Source organism: Geospiza fortis, unplaced genomic scaffold, assembly GCF_000277835.1.
Source record: "Geospiza fortis unplaced genomic scaffold, GeoFor_1.0 scaffold41, whole genome shotgun sequence".
NCBI classification, from domain to species: Eukaryota; Metazoa; Chordata; class Aves; order Passeriformes; family Thraupidae; genus Geospiza; species Geospiza fortis.
In genome coordinates this window covers 7,490,722-7,509,763 of record NW_005054299.1, presented here as the reverse complement: position 1 = coordinate 7,509,763, position 19,042 = coordinate 7,490,722, and the positions used below count along the sequence as shown (strand labels likewise).

At 36.0% G+C, this 19,042-nt stretch overlaps 1 protein-coding gene across 1 annotated transcript in view; it reads right to left on the bottom strand.

The window, feature by feature from the left end:
* PLEKHH2 (pleckstrin homology, MyTH4 and FERM domain containing H2) overlaps positions 1-18,332 on the bottom strand; it is a 55,025-nt gene extending 36,693 nt beyond the window's left edge. The window contains exons 1-3 of the mRNA XM_005416188.2: positions 18,300-18,332; positions 14,899-15,028; positions 400-462 (exon numbers count right to left, since the gene is read on the bottom strand). Of these exons, the coding sequence (XP_005416245.2) occupies positions 400-462; positions 14,899-15,028; positions 18,300-18,328 (222 nt within the window). The 5' untranslated portion in view covers positions 18,329-18,332. The remainder of the gene's footprint in view (positions 1-399; positions 463-14,898; positions 15,029-18,299) is intronic.
* Between the last annotated feature and the right edge of the window lie 710 nt (positions 18,333-19,042).

Here is a 19,042-nt window from a genome sequence, read left to right as displayed (position 1 = left end):
TTCTACAAGAGGAACAAACAACACAGAAAAGTTCTATTTAGAGGCTGTATTGGGTAGCCTGATTTTATTTTCTTACAGATCTTCTAAAAGAGATCATTGTTTCCTCTCCCTTTTGGTTCCACATGCATCATGTATCAAAGATTCATGATGCACCAATGAAGAAGCTCATTCCATGTATCTACTTTTGGTTTGTGATGTTAGTTTTGACTTTATTGAAATGAACTGAATAGTGAGCAAAGAAAGGTGTTAGAACTCTGTTAAGACAAATCAATAGACTTTAAAGGAAACTGTCTTCTTCTCCATTTTTAGAAGTACTTAAAAATCAAGCAATTTTTTGAATTTCACCTCATTAAAGTACCGCATGCACACAGCTAGTGGAGATACTTATTCCATTTATACCTGCTGAAACGCTCTCTCTGCTTGACGATCAGCATCTATAACTTGCTTCTCAAGCTGCTGCATCTGTAGATGTATAAAAACATACAGTTACATGGCCATGCCTTCTGCCTCTCATCAGAAAAATATATTTTCATGGTCTGTTTTGAAAAAGAAAAGGACACATGGTGGGCAGGAGCATAAAAATAAAAGGATAAGCTGTGTGTGTCAGACTGAGAAAAGAATCCACCATTGTGACTGTATTAAAACATTGTAAATACTCTTCAACAGAAAAAAATATATACACCTTTTTTCATAATTAATTCTCTGGCTGCCATATGACACACTGCTTTTTCTCCCCTGCTACCAAGAGTAAAAATTCCTTTGACAATAGTCCTGAAACTTTCCTCATGTTCTTCCAAAAGAGGCAAGAGTAGAGGGAACTGGGCTGCTAATCCTTCTAATGTTGACACATTTAGTGTTTTGGAGAAATATACTACAAGGACTGTCCCAGACTTCTCCACTGTTGCACGAAAGAAGGCAGGATGCGGCACAAGGGACAGGATGTGGCCTCAGGTGCTGCACAGCAGCAGTGGATGAAGACAGAGAGCAGTGTCCATGGAGAAGTGCAGGTCACCTCTGAGAGGAGAAGACTCTGATCTCTTACTTTATAGCGATGCCTCATGAACCATGGGCTCAGTCTTTGCCCAGGGCCTTGGAAAACCCCTGCATTTTACAGGATTTATTTTGAAGGCTTTCCCAACAGTACAGAAGAGGCCAGAAAGATATACTTTATGTACATATTGTTACATTTTGTTAACAGCCCTTTAGTCTGATTTTGCTGACTTTTTTTATAAAGTAAGCCCTGGTTTGAAGTAACACTTGAAAATTCATAAGGTATTCCATGACTTAAGGGCTTAGTGGGTCTCAGGAAATATCTAGATAAGACCTCAGTTCATCAAATAATTAATACTGCCATACTCAGTATTCAGCTTGAAAATTGTTCTAAGAAAAACATATGATTCAAATAATGCAAGTGGAACCCATTTATTCCTTCAGTTTACTGCATGGTTTTAAAATAATCAGTTTCATCCTGTCTTGTTTGTACTCAATTTCTGGCATCTTTCAGTTTCTTTTTCACTCTCCATCTCTTCTTTCCTCTTCCCAGTTATGCTGCTAATCACATGAAACTTTTAACACCATATCCCTACAAGGACAGAGTCATCATTTTCTATCAATCAATAACTAAAAATGGAGAAAATGAGATTTCACTAACAGAAAAAAAATAAGCAACTATGACTCACCTTCCAGTACTTTCTCATACAATACAAAACCCCAAAGTCTACATTATAATAATACCATAACACACCACTGATACAAGAGCAACAAACATTTCACAATGCACATGGTTATGGTCAGGTCTCCAGTGAGTTGTTTTGCAAGAACAGTTCTAAGGATATGATCTTCCCATTCATCCATTTGCCAGATGAACAGGGAGATAAGCCTTCTTGTTCCTCTCTGGTCACATATTTAATTTCATATTTAAATGACCTCATGTTAAGATTTTAACTTTGAGTTTCATTTTTAGAATTTTGACTTCTAAGTTTGCTTTTCATCTGTCTTTTTAGTTTTACATTCAAAGAGAAGTTTGGTTTGCAAGACTCACTTTAATATAATTTTTCAGACATTTATTTTTTAGTGAGTTGGGGTTAGAAATTGAGGTTATTTCTGAATATATGGTCAGCTAACATTTCACTGTAATAAAGGCACTGTTCTAAACATAGTGGAAGTGCAGGTACTAATAATTAACTAATACTCTATAATGTTCTGAGTCTTAATATTATGACAGAAAACTATTAACATTGTGACAGAAATGATAATATTATGACAGAAAACTTCAGATATTTATGTTGTGAAATTCACCGATGAGTAGCAAGTTGTTCATCAACTTTCACAGGCAATTTGGAAATGCATGGCAGCAACTGGCAATTGATGTTCCATAAGTTAAAGACATTTCCTCTTTAAGGCAGTATCAGAAACGTGACAGATTTAGTAAATGCAATTAAAACCTGAAAATGTTGTTTGCCAAGTTCACCCAGCTGCCACTGCAGTGCAACCAGCTCCCACTTGGCTCAAACCTGCAAACAGCTGGGGTCTCCAGCAGCGTCTCATGATCTCTGAGTGTTCTGCTGCTCTTCTACACAACCACTGGAGTCCTGGAGAATCCAGTGCACTGAAGGCTCCTTCCATGGCTGTGCACTGACACTGCACAGTGCACCTCTTGTCAGGAACACACACTGTTGCACAGGACCAGGAACAGAACAATATGTTCATGTAGACTACTGAGACAAAGAATATGATTGGAATAAAGGTGTTGCTAAGATGAACATAAAGGCAGGAGCCAAAGAAGCTGAGAGAATACTAGCAAGTGAAAGATCATTCCAAGATTATAAAGGGAAGAACAAAGTCTATTTTTGTCTCTTCAATAGTTAACTATTGAAGGTTTCAAGAAGGTGTGCTGAGAATTCTTGTGTGGTCTCACAATATGGATATGTCAGTCAGCTTCCTGGCAACAACTAAATGTGAGATTGTATTTGCAAAATTTCTAAAGGGTCATCAGTTTCTTTTGGGAGATTCCTGTTAATAAAAAGCAATCTATGTTATTCAGCAGTTCAACATGCTGAATGCCCCAGTTCAAGACACCTCTTTTGTAAGGAATTGTTCTTGTCACCCACATTGGATTGGTGCAAATCACCAATCAAATATCACAGCTACCAAACATGATCAAATATTGTGGTCAAATCAAATATAATGGTTACCAAACATGAGCACATCTGTTAAAATTAAATTTGCCAGCATTTCAATAATTTTGGTGCTGCATAATAATTACTGAGTGAGTCCTGATTTTCCTATTATTTAGAGTTTTTATAGGTTTGTTTTGCAGGGTCTATTGTAACAATAATGAAACTTAAAAAATATGGTTTTGCCATTTGCATAAATAATCACCAGATGTTTTTTCCTGAAAAATTAGATTTACATCTGTACTCTGACTGCTTTGCTTGTTTATAAGCCTGTGACTTTCAACAGAAGAAATGACTACCATAGCATACTCTGAAGGCGATCTAACATGCTGGGCAAAAGACTGGAACAATTTCTAAGGTAAGAAGTTTTCTTCACAAACCAAACATAACCTTAAACCTTTTTCTTAATTGAATGACAAGTTTCTTAACAGTGATCACATCATTACTGAGAGAAGGGGGAAATAAAGGCCTGGTTGAATATCTAATGGTTTAAATCAAGTCATGCTTTGAACTCATCTAGAATAAAATGCAGTGTTAAATCCTCTGTACCCAAAGAACTATGAAGGCCATTTCAGACCATGCGTTGATAGCTCAAGATCCTCAAATAAAAATTAAAAGAAAATCCTTAACCTGAGGATGGATGTAGCAGGTAACAGCACCATATCCATGATCAGAGGCAAATGTCAGACACAGAACTCTCAACTGTGGCAGCATCCTGAATACTGACAGCCAACAGCCAACTCTGTCTTTATAAAGAATTCCATTTGAGAAAAAGAAAGATCTGTTGAACCAGACCTCTGTCCCACCAACTTCTTTCTGTATACACCTCGGCAAATTGCCAGCATCACTGGATCATATTTTGTATCAGCTGTTAGGTGAGAATTTCTCAAATGAACTAGTCTGTAAAAGATCAGCCGACATAAAGTTGGCTTCCCAGGAAAAACACGGAGGGCCATCATGTTATTGATAACATTTGTCATGTGATACATGGTCAAGCTCAATTTTCTATCATGTCCTAAATAAGGTAAGTTGAAATAATGCCCCAGTTCAACACACCTCTTATAAGGAATTGTTCTTGTCACCCACATTGGATTGGTGCAAATTCAGTATGAATTCAGAGATGTCCTATCATAATCTGTGCTGGTTTTTATTTTACAGTCTTAAATATACAACATATAGATGCATGTTGACTAAAGAGCACAGGTACAGAAGAACAGATGCTACTTTAACCTGCACTTTCTCCTTCTCTCTTTAAGTGAAAAATCCTCTTACAATTTCCAGAAAACAGATTAGTGCATGCTGCATCAATTAATGAATTATAGAAAACAGTTTCTATTGTTAGAAATAGATTTGGTTTTAAACTTAGTAAGGAAATAACTACTCTACATCTGACATTCATCAAATTGAGCTATTTTTGTTCAAACAATGAACAGAGAAATGCCACATGTGAATAAATAGTGAATGCTTTGAAGAAACATGGCAGCAATATAACCAGAGGTGTACTGCCTTGGAGGTCTGGACATTGAAGTACAACACACAGTCACTGGGAATTTTGTACAATACAAAAGCAAATCATAAAGTGATTCCTTTTCAAAGGTCACCTGTACGTTTCTTGGCTGTATTCAGAAATGTTGAACATAAATATTTTTGTGCGAGTAAAGAAATTTTCATTTGAGTAAAGCACATATTAATTTTTGTGCAAGTAAAGAAATTTTCATTTGAGTAAAGCACATATTACATGAAATTAGCAAAGGGTAGAAACTCAAAAGTCATCACTCACAAATTTCAAAAATATGCCTATTGTATGCATATATGTGTATATATACTTTCATTTCTGTACATATGTGTAGAGATCATTATTCCTGTAGTGTGCATTAGAGAGAAATTACAGCATTAAAATAACTTTCTTGTTACTTGAAATAGCTATTTAACAATTTTAAAGGGAATCTTTTATTTTAAAAATGAAAATTATTGTAATTAATTTCTTTTTGAAATCTGAAAAATGTTTGTGATGTATAGGAACAAACTCCTATTTTTTACCCAAGTCAATATTCAACATAATTTATCCCATTCATGTTTGAAGTTCACATTATAACCAGTGTGTAATATAGTGTCTCCTGGTTTTTAATATTATAAACAATACAGTTGTATCACACAGATTTTTTGAAATACATATAGGAAAAAAATACAACCAATTATGAACAAAAAAAAAAGTATCACTTCTCTTTATGCCTTTCCAAAGATGTTGATAACAGCTCAAAGTTTTTAAAAAGGAAAAATTAGTTAAAACCTAATGTTTATTAACAGTTTGTTGATGAAATGTAGAACTTCTAGTGATTTGAGAATGATATGTTTAGAGTCTGTTGTTTTCCTTGCACTTCAACTTTTCAAATCTTCATCACCTGAAAAAAAAGCCCTAACTATCTGTGGCTGAAAAATAATGTTTCCCATTAAAAAAAAAAGAAAGCAGTAAATCTGCCCATTTTTAGATACAGCAAACTACCAGTCCTCATACCACATAGGACTTACCAAAACCAGAGACATGGGTATATCGTTGCTTCTATAAATAAATAGGAGAAGCAATTGAGGGATAAACAGACCTCCAACTGTCTTTCAGAGGTGCCAGTAGATATAAACAGGAGATGAATACACAGAGCCTGGCAACTAGTAGACACTCATTTTTCACATTGAGTAAGAAACATTTTAGAAGTATCTTCTAATAGAAGCTATGAAGACAAAAGATCTAGGGTTTTTTTTTGTGTGTGTTATACTTGGTAAATTTATAAATGGTTTGAAGACTATGCCTTCCAGCTACTTCATCTAACCAAGATTTCCCCTTTTTACTCTATATTGCTATGTTTAGACCAAATATTTCAACAAATCTCTGCATTTCCAGATGAAAAGTTAGTACTTCTTAAAAGCAAGTAATCTGCTTCTCAATGGCTTTGATGACAACTGGTTTTCATGTTTTACAATATGCTGTGCCCAATTATATAAAGCCTTGCACACATTTTTTAGTTAAAAGCAATGGTAAAACTGTTCTAGAAGCATGACTCCTTTTCCAAAAAGCTCTCTCTTCTAGTGGTTTAGCTTAGGAAAATAGACAGTAATATTCCTCCTAGTTCTGTAACTCATTTATTAAAAACCTGACTAGGTGTGTTCCATCCATATTTTCCAACATTATTCCTTCTGCCTTGACATTTCTCTTCTATGTATAATGTATTCTCTATAAGGGCAGTGGTAGATCTTTAATAGCTACAATAAACTTTAAAATATGACCTGACCAGTTAAGCTATATAGACAAAACACCTAAAGAAAAGAGAAGTAAAATACATATACTAACATTTCATAGGAAAAATAAACAAGAAGATAATTTGTAAAGAAGGAATGAGTACATGCCTTGTGAAAGAAATACTTTGTTCTTTATTGACTGATTTTTTTATCCCAAAGGGAATACAATAATTAGAGAGACTTATTTTTAATTCAACAGCTTTGCATTTAACTTATTAGTAGAAATCCATTTTGTTATATAATTTAGGAAATGATACTTCAGACCCATCTGCATTTATAAAATTAAATATGCCTTCAGTGAAAAATTGGTATTTTGGCACAATAGCTTTTCCCTAGAACAATATGAAGCCTATAAAAGTATTACTCAGTTTTTTAGTCCTCAAAATGAAGAATTGCTTTCTGAACCTATTATTTTTTTGTCACAGATCTCCTCAAAAGGGTTAACACTAAAGGGCAAGTCGCAATGGGGCTCAAATGTTCCTTAGGCTACTTACAGACCAAGCATGTATTGTATATGAAATTATATGGTTTGTTATTATTTCCTACATGAAAAAAAAAATCAGATAAAGAATTAGTCACCCGGATTAAATTCAGAAAATTACAGCCTTGTATTTCCTTTAGATCTCACCTGAATGCTCACCTAGATCATGACTACTGCAACACAGCTTAGGCTCACAACCTGGCAGTTTGCAAGCTGCCACTTTTCAGCACTCACCCATTGTTTTTCTTCTCCTATCTTCTTCATTTTTAATACCAACTAACAGGTAAAAGGCTACAATTCTTCTCATGAACAAAGCACTGTCAACCATTCATCTGCAAATTTGCCATCTAACCAATTCCTTTTTATTTTGTCCCACAAATGTAGGAAGTGCAAAAACAATTTGATTCTTTGATGTCAAAGTTGCATCTATGTGTGCACACGCACCACAAAGAGACACACAGCCACTTCTGCAGATGAGCAGCAGTTCTACAATCTGCATGTGCAGAACTGCAATTCTGTTCACTTCTAACTGCAGAACTTCTGACACTGCTCTCCTAGGTAGGCAAAAGTCACTTAATTGCCTCTCTTCCTTCTCCTTTTTAGCAATTCATCTCATTCCAATGAATTTTTGTGCTTAGCACAAAAGCTTTTCCTTAGAACAAAATGAAACCTCCAAAAATTATCAGTCTCTATTAGCTCAGTTTCCAAAATGAGAAAAACACAGGCTCAAAATTTCTGTTGCTCTCCTTGATTAGACTACTGAGTTATTTTACTTCTTTCAAGTTCTTTTCAATACTTAAACATGATTTAAGAATTATTTAGCTCAAAAGGTTTTCTGGTGGTCATTAAATGAGTGAAAAGTACATATCAAAAAACAATTTTTCACGTATCAGTTGAGTTCATTGTAGTAAAATGAATTATTTCCTTGGGAAATTATATAACTTAAAAATATAAAACAGAAAAGGCCAGAGAGGGAACTTTACCAGAATTGGTAGTCTGCGACAGCTGCCTGCAAACATACAGATTTTAAAAAGTTACATTCAGTAGTGGGATTTGAGGAGGCAGTGTAGTGAAGGACTATTAAGCAGCAAGTAATGCTGGCTCAGTAACTGAGCTTTTCCCAGTGTCAGTCACAGAACTTTCCTAAGCCTGGTAAAACACTAGGAAATTCCCTCTTTCTGGTAGTCATCTTTCCCAACTCAGATCTTATCCTGATAGTTAAATTGCAGAGACACAACCAAACACAAATTAGGTAGATGACCACTCTTAGTACAGACATTATCAGAGCATCCAAAATCTTGAAAAGAGTGGAGATACTGTTGAGCAAGAGGGAAAAAGGTACCAAAGCCCTTTGGCAGGCAAGGAAAAAGAAGTCTCACATAGTGCTTAACATGAAAAAGACAAACATATATCAAGAATATGTTCATCTGCTTTGTTTTGTACTGATGACTCTACTGCAATTGAGCAAATTCTGCTACCTGTGTCTCCCTGAATTGTGGCTTCTGATTAGAGCTGCAACACGAGTGTCCACCTGAACCAGGATGTGCCACCTCCTGAGAGGTGATGGCTTGGGAAACAAAGGTACCACTCACAGCCAACATTTTCAAAAAAGAAAACTTGACTGAAACTGAATTTATTCATGACACAGAAGTGTACAGGACACTTTGGAAACCCATGGTAAAGGAGCAAGAGATTCCAGAAATATATATGGCAGCATGTTGCACTTTAAAGACAAGACAACAGGTATTTGAAGCAGGAAAGTACACTCCCAGGGAAATGAAAATTGAATGAGCAAAAAGAGTTCTCACCAACAAAAATGGGGAACGAAATTTTGTAGATCCTATAAGTGAAATGCTAAACAAGTATTACATTGGCTAAGGACCCACTATCACAGTTTCTACAACTTCCATCAACTTCCCGATGTTAGGTGGGCTGGGACAGAAGTGAATATCACCAGACAGGAAATATTAATCCTCTGACCTCACAGCAAACGCTGTGCTCTTCATGCCATTACCCAGCCATGCCTCTACAAGAACAACTAATTTATTGCTTCCTGAGTTCTCTTTTTTTTTTTTTCCATTTTCAACCTCCTTAGAAAGAATGTCATTTTAAGATGTACAAAAACTACAAAACAAAAAAAGCTCCACCATTTTAAAAAGGCATAGCATAAACTTAATAACAGACAAGGAATAATAATGAAACTATAAGAAACGTGTGTAGATATTAAAAAGGTGTAAACAAACCTACTACTCTATTCATATAAACTTTTATTCTCCTTAACTCTCCCTGCTTTCTCCTATTTGTACCTTCTTAACTGCAACTGTATTATTCCTCATGATGAGAAGAATTTTTAAGGACAACTAAATACTGAAAAATAACCTTCATCTGAATAACTTTTGTTCAATTGTATTCTGCTCCCCTTTACCCTTCATAATCCTTTGACTGCAAATGGAAGTACTCATTGTGCTTTTTTACAATTTTTATATTGGCAATCACTGTGTAAGTCAAATCAGTTACTGACTTTTCCTCCAAAAACATTAAACATGAAATTGCCATGCCAGAGATAACAAAACAGACTGCATCTGCTTCATTTTCAAATGTCAAATGACATCCCATAAATAGGACTGTGAAAGGAATAAAAATACAGTGAGACATGGATTTAGCTGTTGGTTTGTAAGACGAAGTCCAAAACACTTTATGCTTTGGAATATACTGAAAATAGTACTTACCTAAAAATTGATTAACATTCAATTTTCATAATCTGTTCAGAAGGCATAAATAATACTACATTTGTGATGTACACAGTCATTGCTAGCTGAGCATGTATAGAGAGAATATCCAAGTGGAAGGTTAAAACAACAAACATATGAAAAGAATTCTCTCTCATAATCATTTATATTTGTTGAAAACCACTTAAAGCATGACATAATGACCCTCAACACTGCAGGAAACAAATTTGGAGACATTCATAGGAAGCTTGAGTATTACTGGACAGCCCATAACACAGCAGTTGGGTTAGTGCCATATTCAGTCCTTATGGGGTCTGATGAAATTCAGTGGAGGCTGCCCAAGTGGGAATTTAACCCAGCTATGTAGTTCCCCTGCTAAAATAATTTTTTAGTGGTAGGAAGAACATCAACTTTATACCTTATGTTGCATACATATTCTAGGTGAAAAATGCACTTAGTGGGAAAAGAATGAAGGTCACCAACTTTTCCTGGACTTGAAATGCCAGCTGGAAGCTAAACTTGCAGTAGAAACATGTAATTTTTTACTCAACAAAGGGGTTTTTTTTGTAAACTCTCCACATATGTAAGACTGAAGCTGCGTTAAAACACAGGTTTCTGCTTAAAGCTCAGTTTCACAGCCATCCTAAATTTGGCTTACTAGGATACTTTCTAACATCATTCCTTAAATTCCTGTAAAGACCTCTCCCACTTACAGCAGCAGCTTCTGCTTCAAACTCAAACAAGGTTTCTTTCTTTGCACATTAGATTTATAAATATAGACTTGGCAAAATGAAAAAATATGAAAAACAAATAAACAACAGGGAATGGATGACATTTTCTGAAAACACTGTATATTCCCTTGCTTTTCTCTCTTCTCCTCAAGTTCAGTGAAAAATTAAAGCTCTGGTAGCTGTACTGCTGCAATGCATTTACAAGGCAAATTTCTCAAACTCCTCAGCTGAGTTTCAAGGATGACTACTTCCTAAATTTACAGAACACAGTCAATAGTTTGTTTTTCTGAATCACAACACTCCTGTTAGAATAATATACTCAATACTTTTCTTGTTAATTCTTCATTTATTTGCAGGGGTGCTATTAAATAAAATAACTTTGCAAAGGTATTGGATTTCTAGTCTATAAGAAAAGTACTTCAATTAATCCAGCCTGAATACATTTATGGTCTCACACAGCTCACAACTACTGGAAATGGCTAGATTCAAGACATCCCTTATTTAAATCTGATTGTAGACTAAATTATACAACAAGTATAAGAGGAAGAACCCAATGGCAGTTTGTGGCAAGTCATACACGTGGGGTGATAGGACATAAATTCCTTTCCCTGATACTGTCTTGCAGAGATACCTCTCAAACACAGGCAGAGGAGCAAGGCTGGAGAATTACCACCAATGCATTTCTCTTATCTTCCTGTTTTGTCACAGTATCATTCTGTTTTCTACAACGATTACATAGTATAATACCCACAGGGTTTTACGTCTGTCACACCACAGTGCTGTGATTTTGTTGCTGCTTTGAAGTGGAACACTGTCTGCTGCTATTGTTCAATGTTTCAGTACACATTTCATAGAGTAGAGATGATTGTAAACAAAACCACAAATAAAGGCATGTGCTAATCAAAGTAAGGGTGAGAATTATTTCTGACACATTTGCCAATGTGTTTCATTCTATAACAAGTAACACATCCAGAAAGTACCTATAAAGCCTGATATCAGCTGCATTATTATTTTGTCATTAGTATCAGGATGACTGTCAACTACTGGCCAATTGGGTCTTCATTACTCCCTTTCCTGTTTCCCCAAAATTTTTTTGAGTAACAATCCCATGCAGTTCAATTTCAAATTAGTGGGAGTGTATTTTTCCTTTAACCAATACTGAGAGCTGTCAGTATAATTTCAAAAATTAAAACATGTGAAAAAATAACTACTGAGTTATTGGCAAATGAAACCAGCTCAGAAATACATGCAAATATTTTATTGTCCATTTTGAAAATGGTTGCTTTTGAATTGTGCCAAATGTCTAAATTTGCAGATGAATATGATCAAATTTTATTTAGCTGTGACCAAACTTTGATACCTGTCCCAACCGAATTCCAGTTTATGAGTGAAAGATTCATATTAAAAAGTCAAAGTGGCACAGTAAGGAGAAAGATAATTTTTCATGAAGTCTGCTAATGCTCTGCTCTGGGGAGTATTATGTCAAATTGTCCCAACTGAATACTTGTTGGACCTGTGGTCTTAAACAGAAAATGTTTCTCTCATATAACTCCTGTAATCACTTTGCTTTTTCTAAAATTTCTGAGAAAGGTAAGGCAAACTAAAACAAGAGGGCAGTAACATAAGTTCTGAAGTTTTTTATCTATTTCAGAGTCATATTTCTCACAGATGAGAGCTGAATTTGCCTTTGAATACTTTATTTTGAGCACAGTGCTGAAGACTTGTGGTTTTATCCATCTTGTTTTGTTTGTTTGGGTTTTTTGTGTTGATATTTGAAATTATATGATTATGCATACACTGCTATTAATTTAAAAGGACATTTCTAGCAGTTAAGAGCCTGTAAATGCAAACTGTAAATGAACAAAGTGAAAAGTCAAATAGCAAGCATTCGAATTTCTAAAATCTTCCTTAAAACTTATATAATTTTGTGAAGTACTGTTCATGAATCTTAACTTTTTGGTTGCCAAAACTACAATCAGCAGCAGCTGCATAAAACTTGGTAGTAATGGCTGCTAGAAGGTTGCCAGGAAAGTCATGTCCAGTGTTTAGCCACTTTCCATCCCGAAATGCAGTGATCCAGATGGGGTAAAGAGACAGAACAGATATTCCTGACCTTACAGCTGTGACTGTGTGAGCATCCCATGATCTGCTGAGTGTTACAGTAGCCAGGCTTGTACTCTTGGATGGATATTCTCTCCCAAGACTGATGATAATAACTTGCTCATCTCTGAGCTTTGCTAACTACAATGACAGGCACAGGTAATTTTCCTTTTTTAAATTTTTTTTTTTTTAATTCTTAAATGAAATTTCAAAGGATGGCTTTTGCACGGTTTGTTATTCTTCCCAAACCTAATATTCCGCAATACCTCTTCAATAAGAGTTTGCCATAAAGAAAAGTTGCAGGATTAGGAGAAAATTAAGAGTTTTCAACCACACTGCTTTCTAACAGCAATATTTTTAATTACACCAAAGCGGAACTATTTGGAGTACTAACTGTAAGAATACAATTTCAGTGAAATTTGGACTATAATAATTATTATTATTTGAAAAAAGTTTTTATTATTAATTGTTTCATACTGCTGCAAATTTTCATGCCTACTTAATGAAAATAAGTCTAATGCAGAAAATACTAAATTTCTTCATTCCGTTTTTTTTTTCCATCTCAAATTGAGGTTGGGTGCCTCCATAGAACAAATAAGGCCATGAATAGATAAAATGAATAGTAAAAAATTGCCAAATTTTATTCAGTCAATAACTAGATGATGTAGTTGAACCAACTATTGATCTGCAAGTCTGATACCCGTGTAAGTAAATTAGTAGAAAATGTAACAGCAAAATTAGGGCACATGTGGATAAGTATTATAGGTAAAGAAAGAGTTAAAGTGGCCCTTGGAAAGAGAAGTGTTTTCTTACAAAGCTAACGATGTTTCAGGGGATCACCAAGGCTGAAGATATAGGGAGGGTCTGGTTATTATAACTATTTGAATTTTGCAAAGTGTTTCAAGGAATTAAAAAGCCATGGGGTAGGAGGGAATGTGCCTCCATGAATGACAAAAAGGACTGAATAAAAACAGGACATTATTGATTACTTCCTACAGTGACCAGCAGCTATCAGGGGAGATCTGCAGAGATCTCTTGGGGCTCACTGCTGTTCAAGGGAGACATTTAGTAACGGACACTGAGCAGGGAATGGCAAAGTTTTTGGTAGTATTTTGTTATTCAGGATAAGAGAAGCTTTATGACAAGCATGATGTTGTGGACAATCAATAAAATAATAGATGACACATAGGGATATAAAGGACTTTGAGTAAGATCCCAGAATTAAGATAGGTATCTCCTTGGAAACATTCTCAATTGTTAATTTTAATTTAGCTGTCAAGGAAAACAATATTAAGCATTATTAGGAAAGGACTGGAACACATCTGGAACTTTGTACATCATCCAGAGTTCTTGGTAAATACAAAACTATCTGTTTCTTCCTGCTTTAATACTATTTAGCTCTTGCCCCCACCAAAACATAGCGAAGTGGGAATGATTCACAGAGGACTAAATGTGGAGATCAAATGTATTTATAGCTTTAAAGGGAGAATGGATAAATCCACAAAGAAGAACAATTAACTTACATGTGAAAAATAAAAGTATTTTCACTTACATACTATCAGGTTATCTTAATTTTATTTTTCTTTAGGGGGAGCAATTGATGGAAAATTTAGCTCATGGAAGAGTTTCTAAAATAATACATTTTAATTAGAAATTCACTGAAGTGAGCTTTTATGATGACATAGTTACAATAAATCTCTAAGATCTTTTGTCTCTTGTACTCTTTTAATTGCCTTGTTCTGTCAAAATATTACCAGGTAAATAAAATGGTTGGGGTTTTATATTTCAGATATGGGCTCAATTACAAGTGGCTGTTGGGATACACATATTTGAATACACCAAGTGAAATGTTTCTTCACTGAAAAATAAAGTAAATATTTACATAATATTTTAAAATTAAATTATACAATACTTTTCGACTTTCTGGATACAGACACTCTGATGATGAGCCATAGTTGCAGATGTCTTCTTATAAGAAAATGAAGTCTGGTAAATTATATGATACATTAAAGAATACTGGGGAAAATAATACTTCTGGATTTTCTCTGTGATGATTTCTGTGTCTTAAATCACATCTCAAATACTTAATAAATGTGTTAAATATTATTCAGTGTTGTAGAAGTGATTACTGGATACATATTTTTTTCTGCAGGAGAGTTGCCAGTGTGCTCTTACTTGAAAAGGAACATTTCTTGCTGGCAATTCTGACGTGTAAAATTCTTTCACAGCATTAAAACATCATAGTTTCCATATATTTTGTTGTAAAAAGCTATTTTTCCCCTTCTGAAAAAAACCTCAGTACTTGTAATCCCAAACCATGACTTGTGATCGACCCCCATAATAAAATAAAATAATTTATACATCATTAAAATTCATCCCACGAGACTTACCTTTTCTGCTAACAGTTCTCTGATCTTGCTTGCCTGGAGACGAAATTTCATTAACTGTGACTCCAAAGTTAAACATCTTTCCTTCCAGTTTACAGTACCTTCTGGCTCTGAAAGTTCAGCCATATTTATGCTGGAAAAAGAAAGGGAAAAATCCCCATATAAAATTCAGTCTGTATTTAATGTCTGACTTTATTTTAATATGCATACTAACCTATTTTATATAAATCTAAAGAATGCCCCCAAATTTTACACAAGTACAGTTTCATAAAACATGGTAAAAGTATGTTGGTTTTCTGAGGCCCTTATCGTAACTATCAAGTTCTGAAATCTATGTTGATAATATTTAGGTTTATTGTAATTTAATTTCTTCAATTATCCTATGGCTGCAATTATTTTTCCTTGATAAGCAGAGACACATCTCACATTTTGATCTTCAATTACCGCATTTACCCTTTCTTACTCAGGGAACTGAGCTTTTGCTTAGCAAATGTTATATAGATGTAACTGCCTGTGAGTTAGTAGCACATTTGGTTTTATGCAAGTTAAATGTTGGCAGACCACTCTTTTAAAAGTACTTTAAAATTCTGCTTAATCAAATTGCCTTTAAAATTCAATATCCTTAACAAGATGGAAGTTTCTGATTCCAAATGTGAAGGTGGGTGAGCAAACGGTCACTAATGGACCCCCTACGTGAAAAACAATATTTTTGCATTAGCTGTTGCCGATCTCAGGACATCCTGGTTCAGGCATGTTTCAGTCTCAACTCTGTGCTTTTATCCACGTTTAACTGCTCATACCTTCTGGAAATTAGCCTCAGTGCCCTTCTGGACAAGCATTTCTGGAAAAATTATTCAGGATGAGAGCTGTCTCATCATGGTTTGAGTCTGAGAAGCCAAGAAAATCATCTGTGTGTAAGCAGAAGGACTGGGCTCTGTTGTATTCCAAGTATTTGTAGACAGTTTAATAAAGTAAGTGGATGGCTGAATGTAACCATTCAGTCCAAAATTCCCTTGCTAAGTAAAGGCCTGGCCTTTGCAGGGTTCTAGACACTTGGGTTTGGCTTTGAAAATAAAGCCTGAATAGCTCCTAAGTATCCAATTTATCTCAAAAATAATAAACATGTAAAAAAACCCCATTCAGTGGAAGGCCACTGGAAGAACACAACAAGGAAAAAACTACAAGTCATGATGTTATATTGCATTCATTTTGTCACCTCAACAGTGGGACATGGGTGAGGAAAGGCACGTAGCCACCGTTTTCAGTGTGATGGAAGAGGCTGATAGAGGAAGATTAAGGTGAAGACAGATCTCCACACTGCAGGTCCTGACACAGCATGGATAAGTGACTCCACAGAGAGCCCCCTCCCATGACTATCCCAGGCCTCCAGAAGCCCAGCTTCAAGCACTTCCCTTCCTCCCTGCATTGGAAGAGTCAGCCCCACCTGAAACCCCTCAGCTGGAGACCAAACACCTATGAATTTATCTTCTCCGTTGTTTTTGACAACAAGAAGAAAAAAGGAAAAGCACCACAAGACAGATCAAAGTCCTTCACTTTTCTTTGCTACAGTAATATTTTCTATTTCTCTTCTAAATTCCCATGTCTCATATGACTCTCAAATTCATTTTAACTAAACAGGTGAAAAACCCTGGCTCAAAACTTTCTTTCCTTTCTCATACCCTAGACTCCTTGTTTCTTTCATTCCATACCTTAACTTAGAAGGAAAACTAGGAAAGAAAAACTGTGGTTTGTAACATTTTGCCACAATCACTTGTCTGAAGGTAACTGCTCCATTTTTTGCTCTTTCTTCCTTTGGTCCTGCAGGCTGGGATTCAAGCTGCTAAGCCAGAGGCTACAACTCTCCTTTTTCAGGAATCTCCCACTCAGGAATCCCCAAGGAATCACTAGGATGTAAGTACATTATTAAAATAGTTTCCTAAGCTGATCCTAGAACACCCACATTCTAAACACAAGCATTTCAACTGCAGTCCTCCTTGGTGACTGAGACACCTCTGGTGTTTTCTGCCATTCTCCTTTTAAGCTTAGCAGAAAATTCTCTGCACTGTCAGGGAAGCAAGTTGCTCACTGCTGTCCTGTCCCTAATCCATGTCCGGAATCCCCCTGTTCAAGGGGGGAAGGTGGCACCGCGAAGCAGCAGCTTCTCCTATTTTGGAGGGGAGAAGTATTTTCAGCTGCAGATTTATCTGAATTCTGGTCTCCTAAGTAATGAGGAGTGGCAACATGTTATTAGACTATTTAGGATATTTTAGGTTTTCCCTTTTTAACTAATTGCAGCTACATAAAACAGAAATGGACGAGGCCAACATCAGGTTAACAGTGGGATATTTCAGTCTTTGTGGCCGTGAAAACACAAACGGGTCAAGTAATGAAAGAATTTTTGTTTTTTGATAGGGTGCAATATTACAGGGTGGAGTTTAAAATGTTTGTCTTTCAACAGACAAAACATTTGAGTAGATGGATTTCTGGCAGTGAACAGTGTGTCCAGCCAAGTAGTTTCCCAATGTCCAAACTCATTAATATTCCACTGCATAAACATTATGGATAAAAATATTGAAAATAATTTTTTATTGTGGGTTCTTTGCTAGAGATTGTAATAATTTACTTTGTATTTTCCAACAAGCTAATGGGTTCTGGAAATATTTACAGGCACATAACGCACTGTTTACACTTGCAGAGTGAATGATCTTACTTAGAATCAATGACTTCCTGTTTCTTGTCTGATTCCCCAAGGGAGGATAAAAATGAGTTCATCTTCTCTTGGCTTAATAGAGTACTCTGAATCAGCACTCAAACCTACACAGAGCCCGCCCCTTCTTCCTGCTCCAGTTCCCACCGCAAAGCCCTCCGCTTCCCCTGAGCCTTAAAAAGTTAAATCTTTTGAAAAGTAAACTAAAAAAGCACACATTAAAGCCCTAAGTTCTAATTATGTCATCAAAGATTAATTGAGACAAGTTTGACAAGTCTGGAAAGATTAAATTTGTCTTTTTCATTTTTTAAGTTTATAAACCACTTTCTAGGCTTCAAGAAGTCAGAATGTCACATTCTCCCCAAAGGGATTGATATAATTTCCTTTTCTTTGCTGTCTGCTTGGAAATTATCAAAATACATTTCAGGGGGGAGGGAACAATGTTCTAATTTTTTGAAGTGTGTTAAAAAAAATTACATATTCCTTATCACATTGTCAGTGTTTTCCTCTGTTTTTAACAAAATGCAGTGTTTAACTAAATGCTTCATATTCTGTCTGAATGTTCTGGATGTCCTTTCTCTGCTGGAAGAAGTCTGGAAAGTTCTTCTCTTTCAACAGGCATGGGTTTGTGCAGTGCATAGTGGATTCCCTTCACTATCCTGAAATATTTACTGCCCTAAATGCATTTGGACCATACCTCTTGAATTTCAAGTCCATTTCTTCCATCTTTTCACCCAAACTCAGCACTTAAAAATATTTTTGGTGCCATAAAGTTTGGACTGGAGAAGGGAAATGATGAGACACAAAGTGGACCTGTGTAGGAATCAAGGAAGTCATTCTCAGGTTTGTTGCTGGCCAAGGCCCTTACTCACCTCCAAACACTGATAACTTTATTTTCCATTTGACTAATTTTGCATAATTCCATGCTCAAACAAACTGTTGCCTGCGCTATTTAAAACTTCATTCAAAATCTGATGTAGGAATGCTTTTTCTGCTGCTTCATAGGTATTGATGAGGTTGTTCCCGTCAAGTGACGCTTGCTCACTCCAGCACCGGGCACAGACCCCCACAAACCCCGATTTCAGGGGCCAGGCTGCCCCCTCCCAGCTCATTGCTGCCTGCTCGGCTGCCCAGTGTCAAATGCGTGCAGCAAACAAGATTAAAGCACGCAAGATCATTTCATGTCCTTTTCTTAATGACACCAGGAATTCGCAGTGTGACACCACACTACGTCCCAATTTAATTTCTTGAAATTCTGAAAGCTAGCCCTGTAGGTATCTCAACAGTATCGTCGTTTTGCACGTTTGTTTGGGAGTTGTGTTCTCCTCTCTCTTCTATATTCGGGAGGACGGTAGGGATGCGGCAGCAGCACCGCTAACGAGACGAGAGGAGCCTGGAGCTTACGGGACCTTAGGGGACCTCAGGCATGGCAGTCCCCAG